Raw genomic sequence first — 19,958 nt, forward strand, 5'->3', positions numbered from 1 at the left:
AGAGAGAGAGAGAGAGAGAGAGAGAGAGAGAGAGGGGTGGTATGTCATTCATGCTACATGAATAGGGTGGATAACAGTCGAGAGACAGCTGCAAATAGATCACATTGGTTTGAGATTCTTACACTCAAGGAAACATCTGTTGAGATATTCATTGTTTTGGTGCTGCAGTTGGGACTCTATTTGCATAACTGGACTATTATGATATGAGGATAACTGCAGATTTATATTTACACCAGAGGACACTTGACATCAGAGGTAAAAATTTGAACTTGCACACCTGTTTTAACCTTGTTATTCTAATGACAGCTGTTTGTTTTCTTCTCTTCAGTATTGAGATGAACAGGAAGCTCTGTGAGTTCTAATGGCTTCAGTCTGAGCTGGTAGGCCTGAAATATCCATATTCATTTACTTATCTGTTATCAGAAATTGACATTTGAACCTGTTTTTTAGTTTTGTTGTTGTTGTTGTTTTTGTTTTACCCTCAGTACTTATTTTCTGTTCGTATCAAAACCAATCAAAGTTCTAAAAAGATATAAATATAATATTATAGTATAATCGTTATACTACAGAGATTATGTGTAGGTCATTTTGTCCTGTAGTTAACAGTCTGAAATAGATTTAAAAATGATTCCTCTTTGTAAATATATAACATTCACTTGACCTCCAACTTTTAATTGCACATGCACCTGCCATCACATTTGTGTGTCTATTTAATAAATATTGTATTGATAATAACTGAGATGAGGTTAAGATTATATCATGTATTTTAACATGATTTTACAACTGTAAAATTGAATTGCTGAGGAATCATAAGAGAAGTCCTGAGGCAGTGAACAGAACAGAACAATATAATGCTTTAACTACTTTGCAGTTTGTGGACACCTGACCGTCACACCCATATGTGAGTCTTCCCCAAACAGTTGCCACAAATTTGTAAGCACACACATGTATAGAATGTCTTTGTATGCTGTAACATTACAATTCCCTTTCACTGGAACAAAGGGGTCCAAACATGTTCTAGCATTATTATGCTGTGCACAAAGCAAGGTCCATGAATACATGGTTTGCCAAGGTTGGAGTGGAAGAACTTGAGTGGCCTGCACCTCAACCCCACTGAACACCTTTGGGATGAATTGGAACACTAAGTACATACCAGGTCTCATTGGCTGACATTAGTGCCTAAACTCACTAATACTCTTGTAGCTGAATGGGTAAATCCCCACAACCTTGTTTAAAAAAATTCTAGTAGAAAACTTTCCCAGATCAGTGAAGGTTATAATAACAGCAAAGGGGGTGGGACAAAATCTGGAATGGGATGTTCAAAAAGCACATGTGGCTGTGATAGTCAGATGTCCACATACTTTAGGTTATATAATTTATTAACTACTGTTATTTAATTTACAAATTTATATTAATTCATTTCTAATGTATTGTACAAACATTTTATTGCATATTCTTGAGTCAAGTGAACTGAATGCATAAGTGAGAAGTTATCACTATGTGATTACAAGCTTGCATGTTTAATGAAATAATTTGCTAGAATGAAACTACAACATTTAGAGTAATGTCTTCACTAAGAGACAGTTTAAGAAATTAGACTCAGGTCAGGATTTGCAGAATGATTCATGTCAGTTAGTCTGCTCCTTCTACAGATTACCTCTAGAAAAAGTGATATTCATAGACTCTCTTATAGAAAGGGTGTAAATTAAACAATTCACCTTTACAGTTATTCCTTGGTTATTCACTCCTTACTGTATATGTGTGTGTCGGCAGTACATGGAAATTTTTTTTACAGCCATAGCCCAAAGCCAAGAGCTTTACCAAGTTTTCAAGACAAAATCTAATAACTAACTGATTAGTAACATAGAAGCTATGCCTCCAGGAAGAAGGAAACTTAAGTAGAAGTGTCACGCTAAAGAATTACAGGACGTCTGTGATGTAAATTATACACTAATTAGAAATATCTGCTCTGAATCCTTTATAGAATTGACACATAGCTCAAAGTAATTATGTTTATATGCCTTTTTGGCATAGAAGTAGTAGTGCTGCAAGGTTTTACTATAGTTCATTCTTACAGTAAAAAAAAATATATAAAAAATGCTTCATTGAGCCATTGTGTTAAAATACTATTGATTGAGGATGGACAAATGTACTAAATTTGGCATTGCAAGTAATTCAGACAAATGCCATTTCAACCAATGGGAAACAAGAACATATGCTGAGTGGATGATTCCATCCAGAAGGGATATTAAAGAGGCAAAGGACAGGCAAATCTTTTGGATGATTAGAAGAAATATACACATGTCCACAAAAACGACCCGTATAACCCAATTGATTTATGGATAATAGCAGTGAACTGAGTTCTTACATGAGGGACATAGTTGCTCACATTTTGTGCTGACTAATTTACCCTTTTGTTGGCTGAATTGTTGGCCCCAGCCTCCAGATGATGTAAACTGACAAACTCTCGTGACCCAAACCAGTGTGTAGAAATAAGAATCAGGTTGATTCACTGTGTCAACCCATGACAAGCTAAGCAACTTCAGGACAAAACCGTTTGTCTGTTTATGGTCTGGTACTTTTTGTGCAAGTTTAAGAATGTTTTGTTCTCTTTTTTTCTGAGTAGACTATTGGTGGCCTATATTGTTGGTGGCTGAGAGAGATGATGACTGAAAAACTGTGGGAGCTCCTAGCCACATTCATACTCCTGTTACAGATATGGAAACAGATATCTGCAATGGAAATCCCACCTGATGGTGAGTTTCTATTGATCATCTCTGTAGTCTTTTTCTTTCTGCATACTTGTATACTATACTATATGAAAATGACTATGACTATACTGATCATGTCCATGTTACTGACATTATTTGATAATAATGTGTATGTGTATGTGTGTGTATAAATCCCAATCACAGTGAGACAGCCTCCTATGATAATTAAACAGAGTGTCCAAGATCATATAGTGGAGCCAACGGACCCCATCATAGTGGAGTGTGAGGCCACTGGAAACCCTCCTCCAGTGTACGAAACATAACCTGATCACAGCAAAATGTTCTTTTTATTCTATCCTGCAGTTTTTAGTTTTTAGTTTTTAAATGTTTTTATGTCATATTTGCAGAGTTTTTAAAGCATATAATTATATTCTACATTTGCACTTTTGAAAAGACAGAATTTAGACCACTTTATAAATATACAGAAGGGTTCATGTTCATGCTAATTTACCCTCTACCATGTTTTGCATTCCACCGTAGCTTCACTTGGACCCGCAGTGGAGTGTACCTGAATGTTGCACGTGACCCTCAGGTCACCATGAAGAGGCGCTCTGGCACACTGGAGATATTTTTTTGGGGACGTCCAGAAGATTATGAGGGCGTGTACCAATGTACTGCTACTAATGAATTTGGTTCAGCTCTATCCAGTCACATTCATTTGCGTGTCTCCAGTAAGTCTCATCAACACATTTTCATATGGAGATGCCCAGGAATTAAATCGAACATGAAATTAAATTTCATTATCTTTTTATATCGTCCTTTTCATTGCTCAATGTTGTGTCCAGAGGCTCGTACATGGCTGAAGGAATATTTGGAGCCAGTGTCTGTGTTTGTGGGTCTTCCTTTGATTCTGCCCTGTAATCCTCCAGTGGGTCCACCTAAACCTCAGACCTACTGGATGAACAGCTGTGAGCATCAGTAGACTTCAGTGTGAAATAACACTGCCAAGCTCATTCACATAGCATACAAAAAGCTAAGTAGAAGTAAAAACAGGAATATTAAAGTGCACCCAACTTCCTTTTCTTGTTCTGTCCCTGCAGCCATGGTACCAATTCGTCAGGATCGTAGAGTATCGATGGCAGGGAATGGAGACTTGTACTTCTCCAGTGTCATAGCTGATGATGCGCTAACAAACTATGTGTGTACAGCTCGCTTCCCCAACTCCAACATCATCCAGCAGAAACCTCCACTAATTCTTCAGGTGCACACAGGTGTGAGGAACGCAATAGTGTTTACATTGGATTTTATTCAGATTTCTCTTGACTGATTGAGCCTTTATTGACCAAAGAAAATCAAGCTACAAAAACTTCCAAAACCTTTATCTTGGTGAGCTAGAATATAGAACGCACCTCAATGTGACATCCAAATGGCCGATCATTAATAATTGTTTTTGTTACATATTTGAAGACAATGAATTCCTATTTTTATCCAACAACTGTAGCACTCTGAACAATTCCCTGTCCAGGCTGGTACTGATCCATTAAGTTATAGCAGTGAGTGTGGTTGATCTTACTGATAGAAAATTTTAACTGCATGTTGATATATTTTTTGCATCATTCAGCCCGTATGGCAGCTCAGATTGCTCCCAAATTCTTGAAACCCAAAGGAACAGCCAGCACTCAGATTGCAATGCTAGGGGAGGAGCTTACCTTGGAGTGTTTCGCTTCTGGAGTGTGAGTTCTTCAGACATAGTTGAAATATTCAACCACAATTCTTTGCTATCTAAATGTCACTGAATCAGAATGGAAACATCCCACTCCGGTATGATTGTTTCTAATTGTTGCTAATTCTAGCAGTGAATTGGACTTTGGTTTTTTTCTTAGTCTTTTGTCAAAAATAGATATCAGTTAGTTGATTTGTTAGTTTTAGTGTAGTTGTATCTGACAAAAGACTACAGCAATTTTAGTAAACCGAAATGAAAGTTTTAAAAAATAAAAATGTAACAAAAGTGTTTTAATTCATGTAATTCCCTTTTAAATTAAGTGCCATATCACTTTTACACACCATATCGCTTGTGCAGTAATAGATAGGTGTGTATACATTGTCATATTATTTTTAGCTAATTTTGAGAGTTATGTATATAGCTTTCTGTGGCTATGAACCATATACAGAAGTAACAATAACCACTTGAATGATCCTCTCTCTGTTACATCAGTCCAGCTCCCACCATCAAATGGACTAAATATTGGGAAAGCTTGTCCATGGAAGGCATGAAGCTGGAAAACTTCAATAAAACGCTGCGCATTAAGAAAATCTCTATGTTTGATGGAGGCGACTACATTTGTACTGCCACCAACAGGATGGGAAGCGTGGATCACATAATCACAGTTAAAGTTAAATGTAAACTTGCATCTCAATGGATACCACTCATTAGCTGAAGTTGCAGAATGAAGCTGTTATTACAGTGACGAGAGTTTTCATTTTTCCTCATCCTTTCTCTTCTTATTTTCTGTAGCAACCCCATTTTGGGTCGAGAAACCACAGAGTCTTATTCTCTCTCGAGATGATGGTGGGCAGATAGTGTGTCATGCTGATGGGATTCCCAAACCCCAGATACGGTGGCTAGTTAATGGAGAACCTATTGAGGGTCAGAGACATCACATGCCATATGAGTAATCATGATTTCTGACCACACTCACTGACAAACTTAGACCAAAAAAATACACCCAACTTGCCCGTAACACATGCATAGCTTGCATTTTATGTGTGCGCTTTTTATCCCAGATGCTCCTAAGAGTCCAGGCAGACAAGTATCAGGGGATACTTTGATATTTCGTGCCGTGGTGCCTGATAGCACAGCTGTGTTCCAGTGTAATGCCTCCAATGATTATGGCTACATCCTGGCCAATGCCTTCCTTGCAGTAATGGGTAAAATATGTAGAATTCACAATTATAACAATATTTTGTAAATATGTGTCACTGTCCTAATAAGTCCATGTTTCACTTGTAGATATGAGGCCACGATTGCTGGGTATTAGAGATGACCTAATTAAAGTAATTGAAGGGACTCGGACACTTCTGCACTGCCCATATTTTGGATCACCAAAACCTGACCTGCGCTGGTAGTGCAATAATTACTTTCAGATATGACCAAGTATACAGATATAAGTGTATGAGTGTGCATGGTTAAGACTGTGCACATTTGGTTTTAGGTCTAAAGGTGGAATGGGTTTATTAGAGGGAAGTCGATATAGCATTCTTTCTAATGGAACACTGGAAATAAAGCACACCAAACTCCAGGACCAGGGGACATATCTCTGCGTTGCTAGCAATGTCATTGGACGAGACGAGATGGAGACACAACTGGAGGTCAAAGGTGAGTGTCTGAAACAGAACTGATTGGGGAATTTCTAATCAACATATCAGATAAAAGAAATCCAAATATCAGACTTTGGACAAAGAGTTGCATTCCAGTTTGAATTTTTTTTTGCTGCTATGAACATGAGTTTATGTAAAATGTTTATGTATGATTTCATTTCACTTTAAATGTTTATGTATGAACTGTTTTCATACATAAAGTTTAAATTTATTGCACTGTTTTCATTAATTATAGTGCACTGTGGTTGAGTGGTTACACTGTTTGTAGATATATATGAATTGAACCACACTGATTTTTCCCAGAACCCATTAAAATCATCCGTGCCCCACATAATGTCATTGTGGTAAAAGGGAGCTTGGCACAATTTGACTGCAAGATCCAGTCTGACCCAACCTTGGAGGTAAAGGTCACCTGGCTCAAGGACAACAAATTCCTGATCTTTGGAAGAAGGTAAACGCAGCCAATTGCAAACAATGATATTTGAATAATTATAATAATGATAATGAATAATCCTAAAGGTATCTGTGACTTATGTGTAAGTATGTGTGTATTTGTGTAGAATGACTAAGAATGAGGACTCTATGAGCATTGTTGATGTGTATAGAAGAGATGAGGGTATTTATACCTGCAGAGTTAAGACTGAAGTGGAGGAAATCAGTGCATCAGCCAAACTCACTGTGATGGGTACATACACACACACACACACACACACACACACACACACAGTGTTAATGTGAACAATGCATCAATATCTTTTCCTTTCCTGTCTATTAGATCGTCCTGACCCACCTACTGACTTGGAGGTGTCAGATCCCTCAGAACGAAGTGCTAGACTCACCTGGGTGCCAGGACTGAGCAACCACAGCCCTATCAAAGGCACGTATGCGCACACACGCACACACACACACACACACACACACACACACACACACATTCTACTACACACTCATCAATTATAGACTTTTAATTCATACATTTTTCCAGCGAGTATTTAATTACACTTCTTATTATTACTTTAATGTATAATTTTATTTTAATGCACATACAGTGAATTAAAGTGAAATCTCTCTTTTAGAGTATCTGGTGCAGTACACAGAAGATCTGCTCGCTGATTATTGGCTAGTGGCAAGCGGCTGGAAGAACCTGACCAGTTACCCTGGCCACCTGAACTCTGTCGTGTTGCAGCTGATGCCATTTGTTGAGTACCAGTTCCGGGTTGTGGCTATCAATGAGATTGGCTCCAGCAAACCCAGCAAGCCATCTGAGTATTACGAGACTGGTGGAGCTGGTCAGTAAGGCATCATTAGTGCTGTGGTTAGACCTTGCAGCAATAATCTTACACAACCTTTACAATGTCTTTATTACTGGACTGAATTAAGATAGTTACTTTATGAGTTACTGTGTAGTAGAAACTGTGTGTGATGAACATTTTAGTGCCAGATGCCATCCCAAGAAACATCAAAGGCGTGGGGACTGGAGTGTTCATAAATAACATGGAGATCAGCTGGGAGGTGATGAATGGATGAACTGATGAATGGATGTATGGATGAACGGATAGGATGTGTGGATGAATGCAGCTGCTTGGATTTGTGCATAGATAAATGTATAGCTCATATTTTATTGTGTCATATGCCACCATACATTTAAAAAGGCTAACATTAGTATGAAGCACTGAATGGCTGTTTGCCCCAAATGCTTATAAATGCTAACTCATAAACTTCCATTTGATCACTGAGCCTTACCCTGTACCGGTTAGTTTAACCTAATTCACTCTTCTATTGTTTGTACCATATTTTTCCTGAAAAAATGATGCATGAAACAAATGCTCATTTGTACTAACATTCATACAAAATGCTTTTAATTTCAATATATAACATAAAAAGCAATTTTATATAGTTTTGCAAATTTCTACCTCTTCAACCTCAAACCAACTCAGCTTCCACAGTTACAATTAATACATGCTGTACAATTTCAGTTAGTTTCACTATAGGTCTAATCAATAAATCACATTAATACAAAAAACCTAACTTAATACAGTGCAACTTCATCTGCTTTTTCTTCAGTCCATTTTATTACAGTGTTCCCCTTCTTCTGTCTCGGTATCTAATAAAATTCACTGCTGGTAAACTGATGACAGACAGTATTAAACATTTGCTGATGTTAGCTAACTAGCCTACCAGTTTTTAACTAGCATTAGTTTGCTGGCTAGAACAAAAGTCTCCGCTAGTATGTTTTCACTAGAAAACCCAGCTACCCAGTTTCTTACTTACACACTGATTGGGCTTGATGTTCATTTTTGCTTTTTTAATGGTTGGCCAAATCATGGCATTACATTTTGCCAATGAAGATAAAGTAATAGCAATATCTAGCTAGGTAGATTAGATAGACAGAACTGTTTGTGTTACTTAACTATAATTGACTCTATGTTCATTTCATAATTTCGGCTCTGTCGCTGGTGTGTTGTGTGTGAAGCCGTTGGAGTATAGAGAGTGGAACGGGCCAAAGCTCGGCTACATGGTGTGGTGGAGAAGAAGAGATTCCAGAGAGGAGTGGAAAAATTACACCACCTACTGGTGGTGCAGTTACATCGTCTACGAGACGGACACCTTCACACCCTATGAGATTAAAGTGCAGGCTGTCAATTACTTTGGCCTCGGACCAGAATCCCCTGTGATCATTGGATACTCAGGAGAGGATCGTGAGTGAGGCACACCACCAAAACCTATATGACCTACATCATACATACACACACACACATAGATACCTGCACAATATTTTGGTAGAGGCCATTACAAGTAGATTACACAGTGAATGATTTTCCTCATGAATGGCACGATTTAATAGGTCCCACAGCTGCTCCAACTGACCTGCATGTCTCAGATGTCGAGAGCACGAAGCTGACAGTTCACTGGCAGCCTGTTTCCCAAGACAGCATCATGGGAGAGATTAAAGAGTACACGGTAAGACCTGGAATCAGTCATTAGTCAGTTAGAGTGACACTACATGGAGAACATCCCAAGACTTGATTAGAAATAAATCTATATCAAATTCTATGACCAACAAATTTCCAGTTGTTGGTAACCAGATCTTTATCTTTTTATATATTTTTGCACGAATGCCAAATACAGTACCTTGCAAAAGTATTCAACCCCTTAAAAGTCATCAGATTTATCTGGATTACAAATGACACTTACACACATTGTGCCAGTGTAAACGAGTATGCACTTAAAGTGAATTTTCAAAGTTAAAATTCATTATTTGTCAACAGTTCTTAAAAAAAATAAAATAAATAAAAAACAGAAAAAATGCTGCTTGCACAAGTATTCAACCCTTTCAGATTAGTACTTGGTAGAACCAGTAGGAGTCTCTTGGGGTAAGATCCTACCAGCTTTGCAAACTGTTTGGGAGTGATTTTCACACATTCTTCCTATCAGATTTGCTCCAGGTTGTTCGGGTTGGTTGGCTGTTGTTTGTTGACTGCAATTTTCAAACAATGCCACAGATTCTCAATGGGATTCAGATCTGCTCTTTGACTTGGTTTTTGCCTTTTTTGTTTTTAACCACTCCTGCATTGCTTTGACCTTGTGTTTGGGACCATTGTCCTGCTGAAAGGTGAATTTTCTGCAAAGTTTTAGTTTGATCTTGGTCTCCTCACACCAAAAAAAGAAAAAAACACATCTTCATTGGGTCACTCTTGTGCTTTCATATGGCTCTTCTTGACGCGTGGTTATTTTCTAGCCACTCTCCCATACAGTCCTCAGTTATGCAAAGCTCTTGAAATGGTGCAGCTTCTGGTGTGAAGTTTTGAGGGACGGCCTTGTCTAGATAGTGCTTGGGTGGTGTGATGCAGCTTCCACTTCCTCACTTTTGATCCAACAGTGCTTACTGGGATGTCCAACCTCTTAGATATCATTTAATACCCTATTCCTAAGTTATGAAATTCGATTACCTTATCTTTAACTTCCTTTAGAATGCTCCTTAGTCTTCATTTCCCTCCTTCCTTAGACTGTTAGTCTCTTCAGTGACAGTTCAACTGAGGGATGAATACCTATGCAAGCAGCATTTAAATTTTTTTTTTTTTTGTGCAATAAAAATACTGACAGGAAGATTCAATATTCAATTATGTTTTGCTGAGAAACATAATATTTTATTTAAACTACACAATATTTTCTCTTAAATCTAACTGACCACATACAGTTTTTTAGTGTCTCAATCAGTGACACAGAACTAAAATGTAAAGCATTTGTCAAATTAAGCTGTGATTTGCTTCTATAGCCTTAATGGAATTGTATAGCATATAAATGATTAATGAGATTTAAACTGGCAAATATGAGTATAGCTATTATGGTGGGACTTTGAGATTTTTTGATATGTTGTTGGTGTTACTCAGGTGTATTACTGGCGAGAGAGCAGCCGCCTGCCCCATCACAGCGTCACCACAAGGATCAAATCCAAGAGCTTTAAAGCAAATGGGCCTCGGCTTACTGGCACCCTAACTGGCCTCATCCCTTACAGCAACTACAAGATGTACATAGTAGTGGCCAATAACCGCTATGAGGGTCCACCAAGCGACAGGATTGAGTTTCAAACCCTTGAGGGAGGTACTGATAATTTCATCATTGAGTTAATCAAGCAATACACAATATCATAATTAATTTCCTGTTCTTGTTCTTAGTGTTCTTGAAAATAATAACAATAATAACAATAATAATAATAACAATGATAATAATAATAATAATTTCATTTTAATTACAATTATGTCATTTATAATAAATATTTACTGATGGCATTGCATGATGCATAGAGGACTGTATGATTTTAAGTAAATATATGGTTTTGATATATGGGAACCAAGCAGTGATTTTTGTATAACATTTGTTTAATTGATATTTATTGACTAGCCGTGGTGTGCTGTGGAAGTTGTCTGCTCCCTAGTCACCAGTAGAGTTCCTTTATGATAAACCTGGCCTCTCAGAGATAAAAAGCCAACTCAAAACGGTCATTTATCAGTCCAGCAAATGCTCCTAAATGCAAGGGCCTAGCACGTGGGCTGGTGTATTTCCCAGTTCCCAATAAACTTTATTTAAGGGACTGCTAGACAGTGGCAGCACACCATCTTTCTGGAGTCTCAAAGGCTTATTTCTGCCTTTCTGAATTGAAAAATGCCTTTTTGCTAGTGATTTACAGTGAGGGAAAAAAGTATTTGATCCCCTGCTGATTTTGTACGTTTGCCCACTGACAAAGAAATGATCAGTCTATAATTTTAATGGTAGGTTTATTTGAACAGTGAGAGACAGAATAACAAGAAAATCCAGAAAAACGCATGTCAAAAATGTTATAAATTGATTTGCATTTTAATGAGGGAAACAAGTATTTGACCACCTCTCAATCAGAAAGATTTCTGGCTACCAGGTGTCTTTTATACAGGTAACGAGCTGAGATTAGGAGCACACTCTTAAAGGGAGTGCTCCTAATCTCAGTTTGTTACCTGTATAAAAGACACCTGTCCACAGAAGCAATCAATCAATCAGATTCCAAACTCTCCACCATGGCCAAGACCAAAGAGCACTCCAAGGATGTCAGGGACAAGATTGTAGACCTACACAAGTCTGGAATGGGCTACAAGACCATTGCCAAGCAGCTTGGTGAGAAGGTGACAACAGTTGGTGCGATTATTCGCAAATGGAAGAAACACAAAAGAACTGTCAGTCTCCCTCAGCCTGGGGCTCCATGCAAGATCTCACCTCGTGGAGTTGCAATGATCATGAGAACAGTGAGGAATCAGCCCAGAACTACACGGGAGGATCTTGTCAATGATCTCAAGGCAGCTGGGACCATAGTCACCAAGAAAACAATTGGTAACACACTACGCCGTGAAGGACTGAAATCCTGCAGCGCCCGCAAGGTCCCCCTGCTGAAGAAAGCACATATACATGCCCATCTGAAGTTTGCCAATGAACATCTGAATGATTCAGAGGACAACTGGGTGAAAGTGTTGTGGTCAGATGAGACCAAAATGGAGCTCTTTGGCATCAACTCAACTCGCCGTGTTTGGAGGAGGAGGAATGCTGCCTATGGCCCCAAGAACACCATCCCCACCATCAAACATGGAGGTGGAAACATTATGCTTTGGGGGTGTTTTTCTGCTAAGGGGACAGGACAACTTCACCACATCAAAGGGACGATGGACGGGGCCATGTACCGTCAAATCTTGGGTGAGAACCTCCTTCCCTCAGCCAGGGCATTGAAAATGGGTCGTGGATGGATATTCCAGCATGACAATGACCCAAAACACACGGCCAAGGCAACAAAGGAGTGGCTCAAGAAGAAGCACATTAAGGTCCTGGAGTGGCCTAGCCAGTCTCCAGACCTTAATCCCATAGAAAATCTGTGGAGGGAGCTGAAGGTTCGAGTTGCCAAACGTCAGCCTCGAAACCTTAATGACTTGGAGAAGATCTGCAAAGAGGAGTGGGACAAAATCCCTCCTGAGATGTGTGCAAACCTGGTGGCCAACTACAAGAAACGTCTGACCTCTGTGATTGCCAACAAGGGTTTTGCCACCAAGTACTAAGTCATGTTTTGCAGAGGGGTCAAATACATATTTCCCTCATTAAAATGCAAATCAATTTATAACATTTTTGACATGCGTTTTTCTGGATTTTTTTGTTGTTATTCTGTCTCTCACTGTTCAAATAAATCTACCATTAAAATTATAGACTGATCATTTCTTTGTCAGTGGGCAAACGTACAAAATCAGCAGGGGATCAAATACTTCTTTCCCTCACTGTATTTGGCAAAATGATTGGAGAACTGCATGCTCTGCCAAAAAGCCCACGGTGCATGTATTGATGGCCAGACGAATGTAATCTTGTTGGTGAATCTGAGATTCCTGCTCACAAACTATTTCACTCAACTGTGAATCAATCAACTGACCTTACAGCTTTCAATGAAATAGGCCTGCAGCATGTGCCACAATGTATCATCAGCAGAAAATCTGCTGTGAAAGAAAGTCACAGAAGGCTGTCTAAACAGAGGCTGGCACACTAAGTGTTGGACTATATGTAGTGGATGAAATGGACTCCCAGCCCCTAATGTGACACATACTATGTGGAGCATCTCCTCCAATTTGCCATTATTTAGAGATGCACCACTCTAGTAGCTGTGTTTGCTTTTACCTAGATGTCTTTGTTTACCTTTGTCAGGTTCTACAAGGATAATATTGTCCTGGGTTCCTTTTCATTTGCTCAATGAGAAGCTTCCAGTAAAAATGACTGTACGATAATGATTTGTATTGCAAGTAATGCGGCATTTACTTACACAAAGTACTGTCACTCTTATTTGTTCTTTCTCATCTGCAGTGCCATCAGTACCCAGAGCCTTCAGGATCATGCATAAGCATTATGACACCATCTACCTGGACTGGGAGGAACCTGCAGAACCCAATGGCATCCTGACTGGGTACATCCTCAAATATCAGACATGTGAGCATATCTCTGCATATCTCAATTAATATGAAAAAAGGAATAGCTAATAAGAGGTGATCAATTTAGCCTACCTTTTCTCTGCCTCTACTCTGGATCAGCAGTTTTACTTGTGACTTCACTTCCTGTGTAGTGAATGTGTCAGCAGGAGAGCGGATGCTAGTGGAGGAAATCCCCCCCAACACCACACAATTCTCGTTGCGCCGCTTTGACCGCTACACTCGCTACAAGTTCAGTCTTGCTGCTCAGACACAGGTGGGAGTGGGAGAGACCTTCACAGAGGAGTCACCCCATTTCACAACAGAGGGTAAAAAAAAAAAACACATGCAGTGCATTCCAAAAGAGGCTTTCATCTGCGATAAGAGCTGCAAGATCAGGGCTCAGTTATTTTATGTAAATAAAAACAATCCTAACAAGAAGCCAAGGCTATAATTATCAACTAGACAAAGGTTTGGGCGTTGATCAAACAGTGGTATACTAGGCAAATCCAAAGAAAAGAAAACTAGGCAGAAGCAAGATAGAAAACAGTCTAAAGAGCACACAGGCTCAGTATGTTCACAGAAAAATATTGAGACTTCACAATGACAGAATGCATAGTTCAAGTATAAGGGACAATTGGGAAGAGGTGTGTCTAATTTAAAGTCAGGTGACTGTGAACATGTTGACTGAGAGTTTGGTGATCATTTACAGGATGGTGCTTGGCGCTCATGAGCTATCTGCGAATTGAGGATTCTGAGTAGAGTATGAGTGAATTTTATAGATAATCTATATCTATTGGTCTTTTCTAGTGTTCAGAATACTTCTGAAATAATAATTCTGCTGTCAGAAATGTTGAAGGTAGGTCTGGATGAGGGAGCTGTCAGAGGAATCTTGAAAAACTGTTTATCACAAGTAGGATTGTGGTCATGTCTTGAAAATATTGAATTTCACCAAGCATGATTAATAATATAGACACATTCCTACATTTAATATAGAAACATTTCATATGCCGCATTTTTATGAAATTTTATGGGAGGCAAGGCTTCCCATGTAATCCTACCCTGTGATTCAGGACCACGTAGTAGTTATTGCCAGCTCCTCAAATGAGAAATGATCAGGCACCATGATTGATGTGGCTTTGATGTTGTAATGATATATCACTGTGAGACCACCCCATGACCAGAAGGTTTGTTAGCCAGGTGGAACTTTTTGGTTTAATTGGGGTAAAAAAAAAAAAATCATTAGGCTAGGTCTCAGTAAGACACAAAAAAAATCAATCTTTCAGTCTTCAAGGAGTTTGTGAATCAGTGGGGTCTTGTTGTTGAGAGGGCACACATTGAACAGAGCACATTTGAGACTGTGTGTGGGACCAGGACCTGGACAAGGACGCTAGAATGCTATGATCAATAGATGTTTTAGGGGGGTGGGAATGTGTGGACCAAAATGAGCTAATGGACTTCTTGTTGTAACAAAAGTTCAGATGAAATATTTAGATATCAAAGAATATCTTGATGGATAAAAAACAAAGTTGGTGGTGGGTTTGGGGGTGGGGGGTTTGGTGGGACTGTATTGCGATCAGAGTCAAAGAAGCTCACTGGCTAATTACTTCAACTGGGATCACCTAAAAATCCCAGCTGTTTCAAACAGATTGTTGTGTAGCAGTCTCTGGATGACAAATTGGACATGTTGGATATGCTCTTTTATGGTGCTGAAGTGGACTACATTATTATCAATACAAACAATGAACAGGTCTCTGAATACATCTTTCATGAAGGCTTGGATGGCTGAGGGGGCATTGAACAAGACACATGGCATTACCCCATATTCACAGTGTCCAGATATCCTACTAAAAACAGTTTCCATTCATCAAACTCTCAGAAATGGACCATGGTATAATCAGGGTGCAAAACCTAATTTGGTGACAATACAGGCACAAGTGGCAATGAATGTTAATATTTTACAGTGATCTAATTAAGTACTTACAGTAATCTAATTAAGAGCATTAAGTCTCAATGCGTAGACAAAGACCACCCTGATCAATGGTACAGGACAATGGGATAATGTATGTATAGAAGTGACAAGCAGGTTATTTTCCCACTGTGCAGGACACTTGTGTCAAGGTGGAATAGCGCACTGCAGTGTGTGATTATTCCCATTCAGTGCTTGCACATGAATCAAACATCTTACTAGCTCAGTCTGTGTCAGGACATAAGACTTTGCAGTAACAGAGTACATAGTTCAACTTATGTATAGACATATATTTGCAACTGGGAACAGATGTGTGTGTAATTAGAAGTCAGGTGAATGTGAATGTATATAGCTTGACTGAGAGTCTGGTGAATGTTCATATGCCGTCATCTGATTTGTGAGGTGACTGCAAATTCTTGAAAATCTCAAGGGCATTATTCAAAACCGGACACAATCGATTTTTTGAATGTTGACATAATTGAGACAAAAGAAAATCTGAATGCTATAAATGTTCATACAGTGTCTGTGTTTTTGTGTGTGTTTGAGCAGAATATTCCCGGGAACAAGTGGACATAGTCACACAGGGATGGTTCATTGGGTTGATGTGTGCCATTGCACTTTTTGTTCTCATCATGCTCACAGTCTTCTTCATTAAAAAAACCCGTGGAGGGAAGTACCCAGGTATAATAAATACACCATCTTACAGGATGTTTATAGTTACAAAGGAAACTTGCACAGAAGTAAACCCCTTAGGTAAAATAGATGCACCATTACACAAATTCTATAATGTATACACCTTAGGTATTATATGCACACCATTACGCATAATCATTAAGTAAATCTCTTAGGTAAATAAATGCACCCTTGCAGAAAAAAGTAAACTTGCATGAACTAAAATAAATAAAATTCAATCCTTGCTTTTCTTCTTAAAGTGAGAGACAAGCGGAATTTTGCACTTGACTCTATGGACGAGAAGGATGAAGGGTCTTTCGAATACAGGTAAATAAGTCTAATAACTTGCTCTTTTACTCTGTAGAAAATCCAGTAATATGATAGTTAATGAAGTTTGTCTCAGAGTTTGTCATCTTTGGAATGAGAAATACAAATATATGAAAACAATGCATTCTTGTGCCTATTCCATGTCATGATTTAACCCTGCTACACCACATTATGTAGAGAATATGCATCATAATAACTGTCCCTCTCTTTCCTGTAAATTCATCCTTTCATCCCTCAACTGCCTCTCATCACTGGTCATTCTTTCTTATTTTTCCCATTGGGCCCCTGAAGGTCTCTTGAAAGGTATGATGTATGTCATAACCTGTTTATCAGGTTCTTTGTCCAACTTAACATGTTATGTTACTTACTAACCAACAAAAAAATACTGTATATATTTCAAATAAACTCAGTCATGTATGATGGCTTCACTATTCAGTCTCACCAGGATTTTGCGATCGCTGAAATGAATGCTGAAATATTCAGAAGAGCTTGCAATTTTTCAAAATTATAGCAGATTTTCAACAGATTTGGGGCAAGACACGCCATGTGACGTAATCACAACGTGCATTCAGACAAAGAATTCACTTCAGTCAAACATGAGTACAGATAAAAGGTCTCATTTAACAACAAACCACTGTGAAAGACCCTGCAAAACAACTTCATGCAATTGCAATTTCGTCAATTTAAGTAGTTTTTTGCAAAAAAGCACAAAGAATTCCACAATTCCATCGCAATGTTTGAAAACAGCCACAGTAAAATCAAGCATTTTTGGCTGCAAAAATCACGAAAAAAAACCCTCTGTGAAATCCTGTAAGGACTGACTATTACAAAACCTGGTTTTGTTGGTGCTAGTGAAAGCCTGTTGCTTATTACTGCAAAATAAGTGTTTCACACTCCATGTTGTTTAATGTAGGATAACACGTGCACCCACCCTACCCTACTCCAGGCGGTATGTATTTCCCAAACTTTTACATAAATTATCGAAATCTGTGTGTCTGTAGACATGTCTATATGTTTGTGTAAATATCTGTGTGTTTCTCAAGAGAGGAGGAAAGCCGCCAGGGTCGGAGTCAGGGACACATGCAGAGGAAGACAAACAGTGATGACAGCCTGATGGAATACACTGAAGGCGATGAGATTGAGTTCAATGAAGATGGCTCTTTCATTGGAGAATATACCGGCACCAGTAAGAGAGACAGAGACACTTTTGCATAAAGCTACTCCTAAACATGGTGAGCAAGTGCAAAAGACATGGTGCCAACTGGTTCCTGAGAAACCCCACCTTTACCTCAAACACCGCTGAGCATGGATGGATGACCAAAATGGCCAAAAGGAAGTCATGTGCCACTGGCTACATCATGCAGCAGTTCAGCCTGAATTATGGCAGAGGCATTACATTACTAGTCAAAAGTATGGACATAAGCTGTGGGTTTTGAATAGTCAACAATGATGGGTGTATTTATTAAAGAAATTTTCTTCAGAATATTTCATTGATTACTGTTTACACCGCACACTTACTATAACATATTATATGGGAAAAGCCTTCACAGCCTTTGTTTTAAACAGTCCCTTCATTGATCATTACAGTCTCCTAATTTATCAACTTCAGGGGCCTCTAGAAGGTGTATAAGGTTATGCTACAATAAATCTCAACATTTTATAAAAATAAAATGCAAACAATAATAAAGAAACAGTAGTTGTGCAACAGTACTATAGATGTTAGTCATAGGCGTTTGTTCCATGATAATAAACTTTTTTATAAAGTGTTGTGTCCATATTTGGCCTATACACTTCTAGAACTCTGTGAACTTAACCATATAAAAAGAAATTGTTGTGTATGTGCTGGTTTTGTGCCATAAAAATGACTGATCATGCCAGTTTGGTTTTATTTTATTGTGCCATTTGATTTTTGTGGAATTGAGATATTATGTTATTTATTGATGCAAGTCATTGTGAATGATGTCACAGTGTATTGAATTATTTAATTAATCAATCAAAAAAAGCCCAGCACAAACAATACTTTTACAGCACATACATATCTCTTTTAGGATCAGGAACTATTTTTGCAGAACTGAAATTTGTAACCCTTAAGGGTTCTTTGGTTTGTCCCTCTGAAAGAACCTTTAAACAGAGTATTCCTGTTTCCTGTTTTAATTTCCTCCCTGTTCCTGTTTCCTGTATTAATGACTGTCCTAGGTAGCTAAGGACACTTATCTATCTAAAGAGCCCTTGAGGATCCCCCTTTTTTGACTGTATGTTTTGGAAGAATTGTCTTATTTTGGTGTTATAACTGTCAGTTTTACTGGCTCAAGCAGAGTGTTTTTTTCTTCTTGTAAATCAATCAGACTTCTCATGTTTGTGAATGAAAAGTAACCAGTGACAGCATGGAGGATATACATGTGTCTGTTTATATTGTTGATCAAATAAAAGCAGTGGACCTCAAGTTCGTGATTTGGATATGGATATTAATGTTATCTGATCAGAATATGACAATGTATTTTTATCTTTATGATTTACATATATACTTTCCTGGATGTTAACATGAAGAGGTGAGAGACATGAAGGTACATGTGTAGTTTGCAAAAGAGCTAGCGACATTATCGGTTGCTAACCACTATCTGTGTCTGTAGTCACATTTGCATAATGCAGACTCGGACAATGTAACAGTTTGTCTTTATTTAGTTTGTCTGGCATGTACAGAATATTTTTCTGTATTCTTATTTGGCCATATAATTTGAACTGAATGGAGATTTGTTCTGTTCCACCTCTAACTACTATAAATATTGAAATTTTATCAGTGCTGTAATATCCTTATGCCAAGCCATTCAATGACCTTAAATAAAAATAAACACTATATGTATCATTGTGTCCTGTTGACATACTGACAGAAACAACTGTATAGGACGGTGTAATTCAGTACGTCCAATTCATTTTTAGTCATAAACTAGGATTCATTTTCCATAAGCCAAATGCTTGTTACTTATTTACTCATGTCCAAATTTTCCAAAGCTGATGAATCATCATGACATTGAATGAACATTGTGCTACATTACAGAACTTCCACATGGTCATGCGTTATAATATACAACATCCTGAACTTTATACAACAACCTGCTTTATACAGTGCCCTCCACTAATATTGGCACTGTTGGATATCAAACAATTGCAAACACAACACAGGTTTATAAAAATATATATCTTTGTTAAATATATGTGTGCAACAATTATTGGCACCCCTATGAATTCATATGAGAAATGGATATCTGTAGTATATTCCCATTGATATTTTACTTGTTTTTTAGTTCACCTGCGTGACTAGGAACAGGAAATTGTTCAACCATGGCTTCCTGTTTCACAGGGGTATAAATAAGAGGTAACATCTAGAGTTTCCACTCGCTCCTTGCCACGATGGTGCGAAACTCGAGGGCACACTCAGCAACA

The 19,958-nt window shown here is 38.3% G+C and overlaps 1 protein-coding gene across 1 annotated transcript; it reads left to right on the forward strand.

Annotated features, from left to right (window-relative positions):
• On the forward strand, positions 1-18,927 carry nfascb (neurofascin homolog (chicken) b). The gene is made up of 27 exons (XM_053642592.1): positions 1-380; positions 2,627-2,756; positions 2,916-3,021; positions 3,252-3,442; positions 3,557-3,679; positions 3,812-3,982; positions 4,333-4,444; positions 4,927-5,111; positions 5,227-5,358; positions 5,496-5,639; positions 5,722-5,833; positions 5,924-6,087; positions 6,393-6,540; positions 6,650-6,774; positions 6,865-6,966; positions 7,166-7,378; positions 7,525-7,601; positions 8,563-8,788; positions 8,935-9,050; positions 10,481-10,691; positions 13,449-13,571; positions 13,705-13,878; positions 16,068-16,199; positions 16,451-16,517; positions 16,809-16,820; positions 17,431-17,466; positions 17,561-18,927. The coding sequence occupies exons 2-27, from the start codon at positions 2,663-2,665 to the stop codon at positions 17,730-17,732; spliced, it is 3,468 nt and encodes a 1,155-aa protein (XP_053498567.1). The 5' UTR covers positions 1-380; positions 2,627-2,662; the 3' UTR covers positions 17,733-18,927.
• The last annotated feature ends 1,031 nt before the right edge of the window (positions 18,928-19,958 follow it).

This window comes from Ictalurus furcatus, chromosome 15 (assembly GCF_023375685.1).
Source record: "Ictalurus furcatus strain D&B chromosome 15, Billie_1.0, whole genome shotgun sequence".
NCBI lineage: Eukaryota > Metazoa > Chordata > Actinopteri > Siluriformes > Ictaluridae > Ictalurus > Ictalurus furcatus.

Excerpts from the sequence above, each read along its gene's own strand:
- nfascb (XM_053642592.1), top strand. The coding sequence starts at position 2,663 with ATGATGACTGAAAAACTGTGGGAGCTCCTAGCCACATTCATACTCCTG. Across the intron at positions 6,967-7,165 it reads CAACCACAGCCCTATCAAAG|AGTATCTGGTGCAGTACACA; the intron begins GCACGTATGCGC and ends TCTCTCTTTTAG. Across the intron at positions 8,789-8,934 it reads TGGATACTCAGGAGAGGATC|GTCCCACAGCTGCTCCAACT; the intron begins GTGAGTGAGGCA and ends ACGATTTAATAG.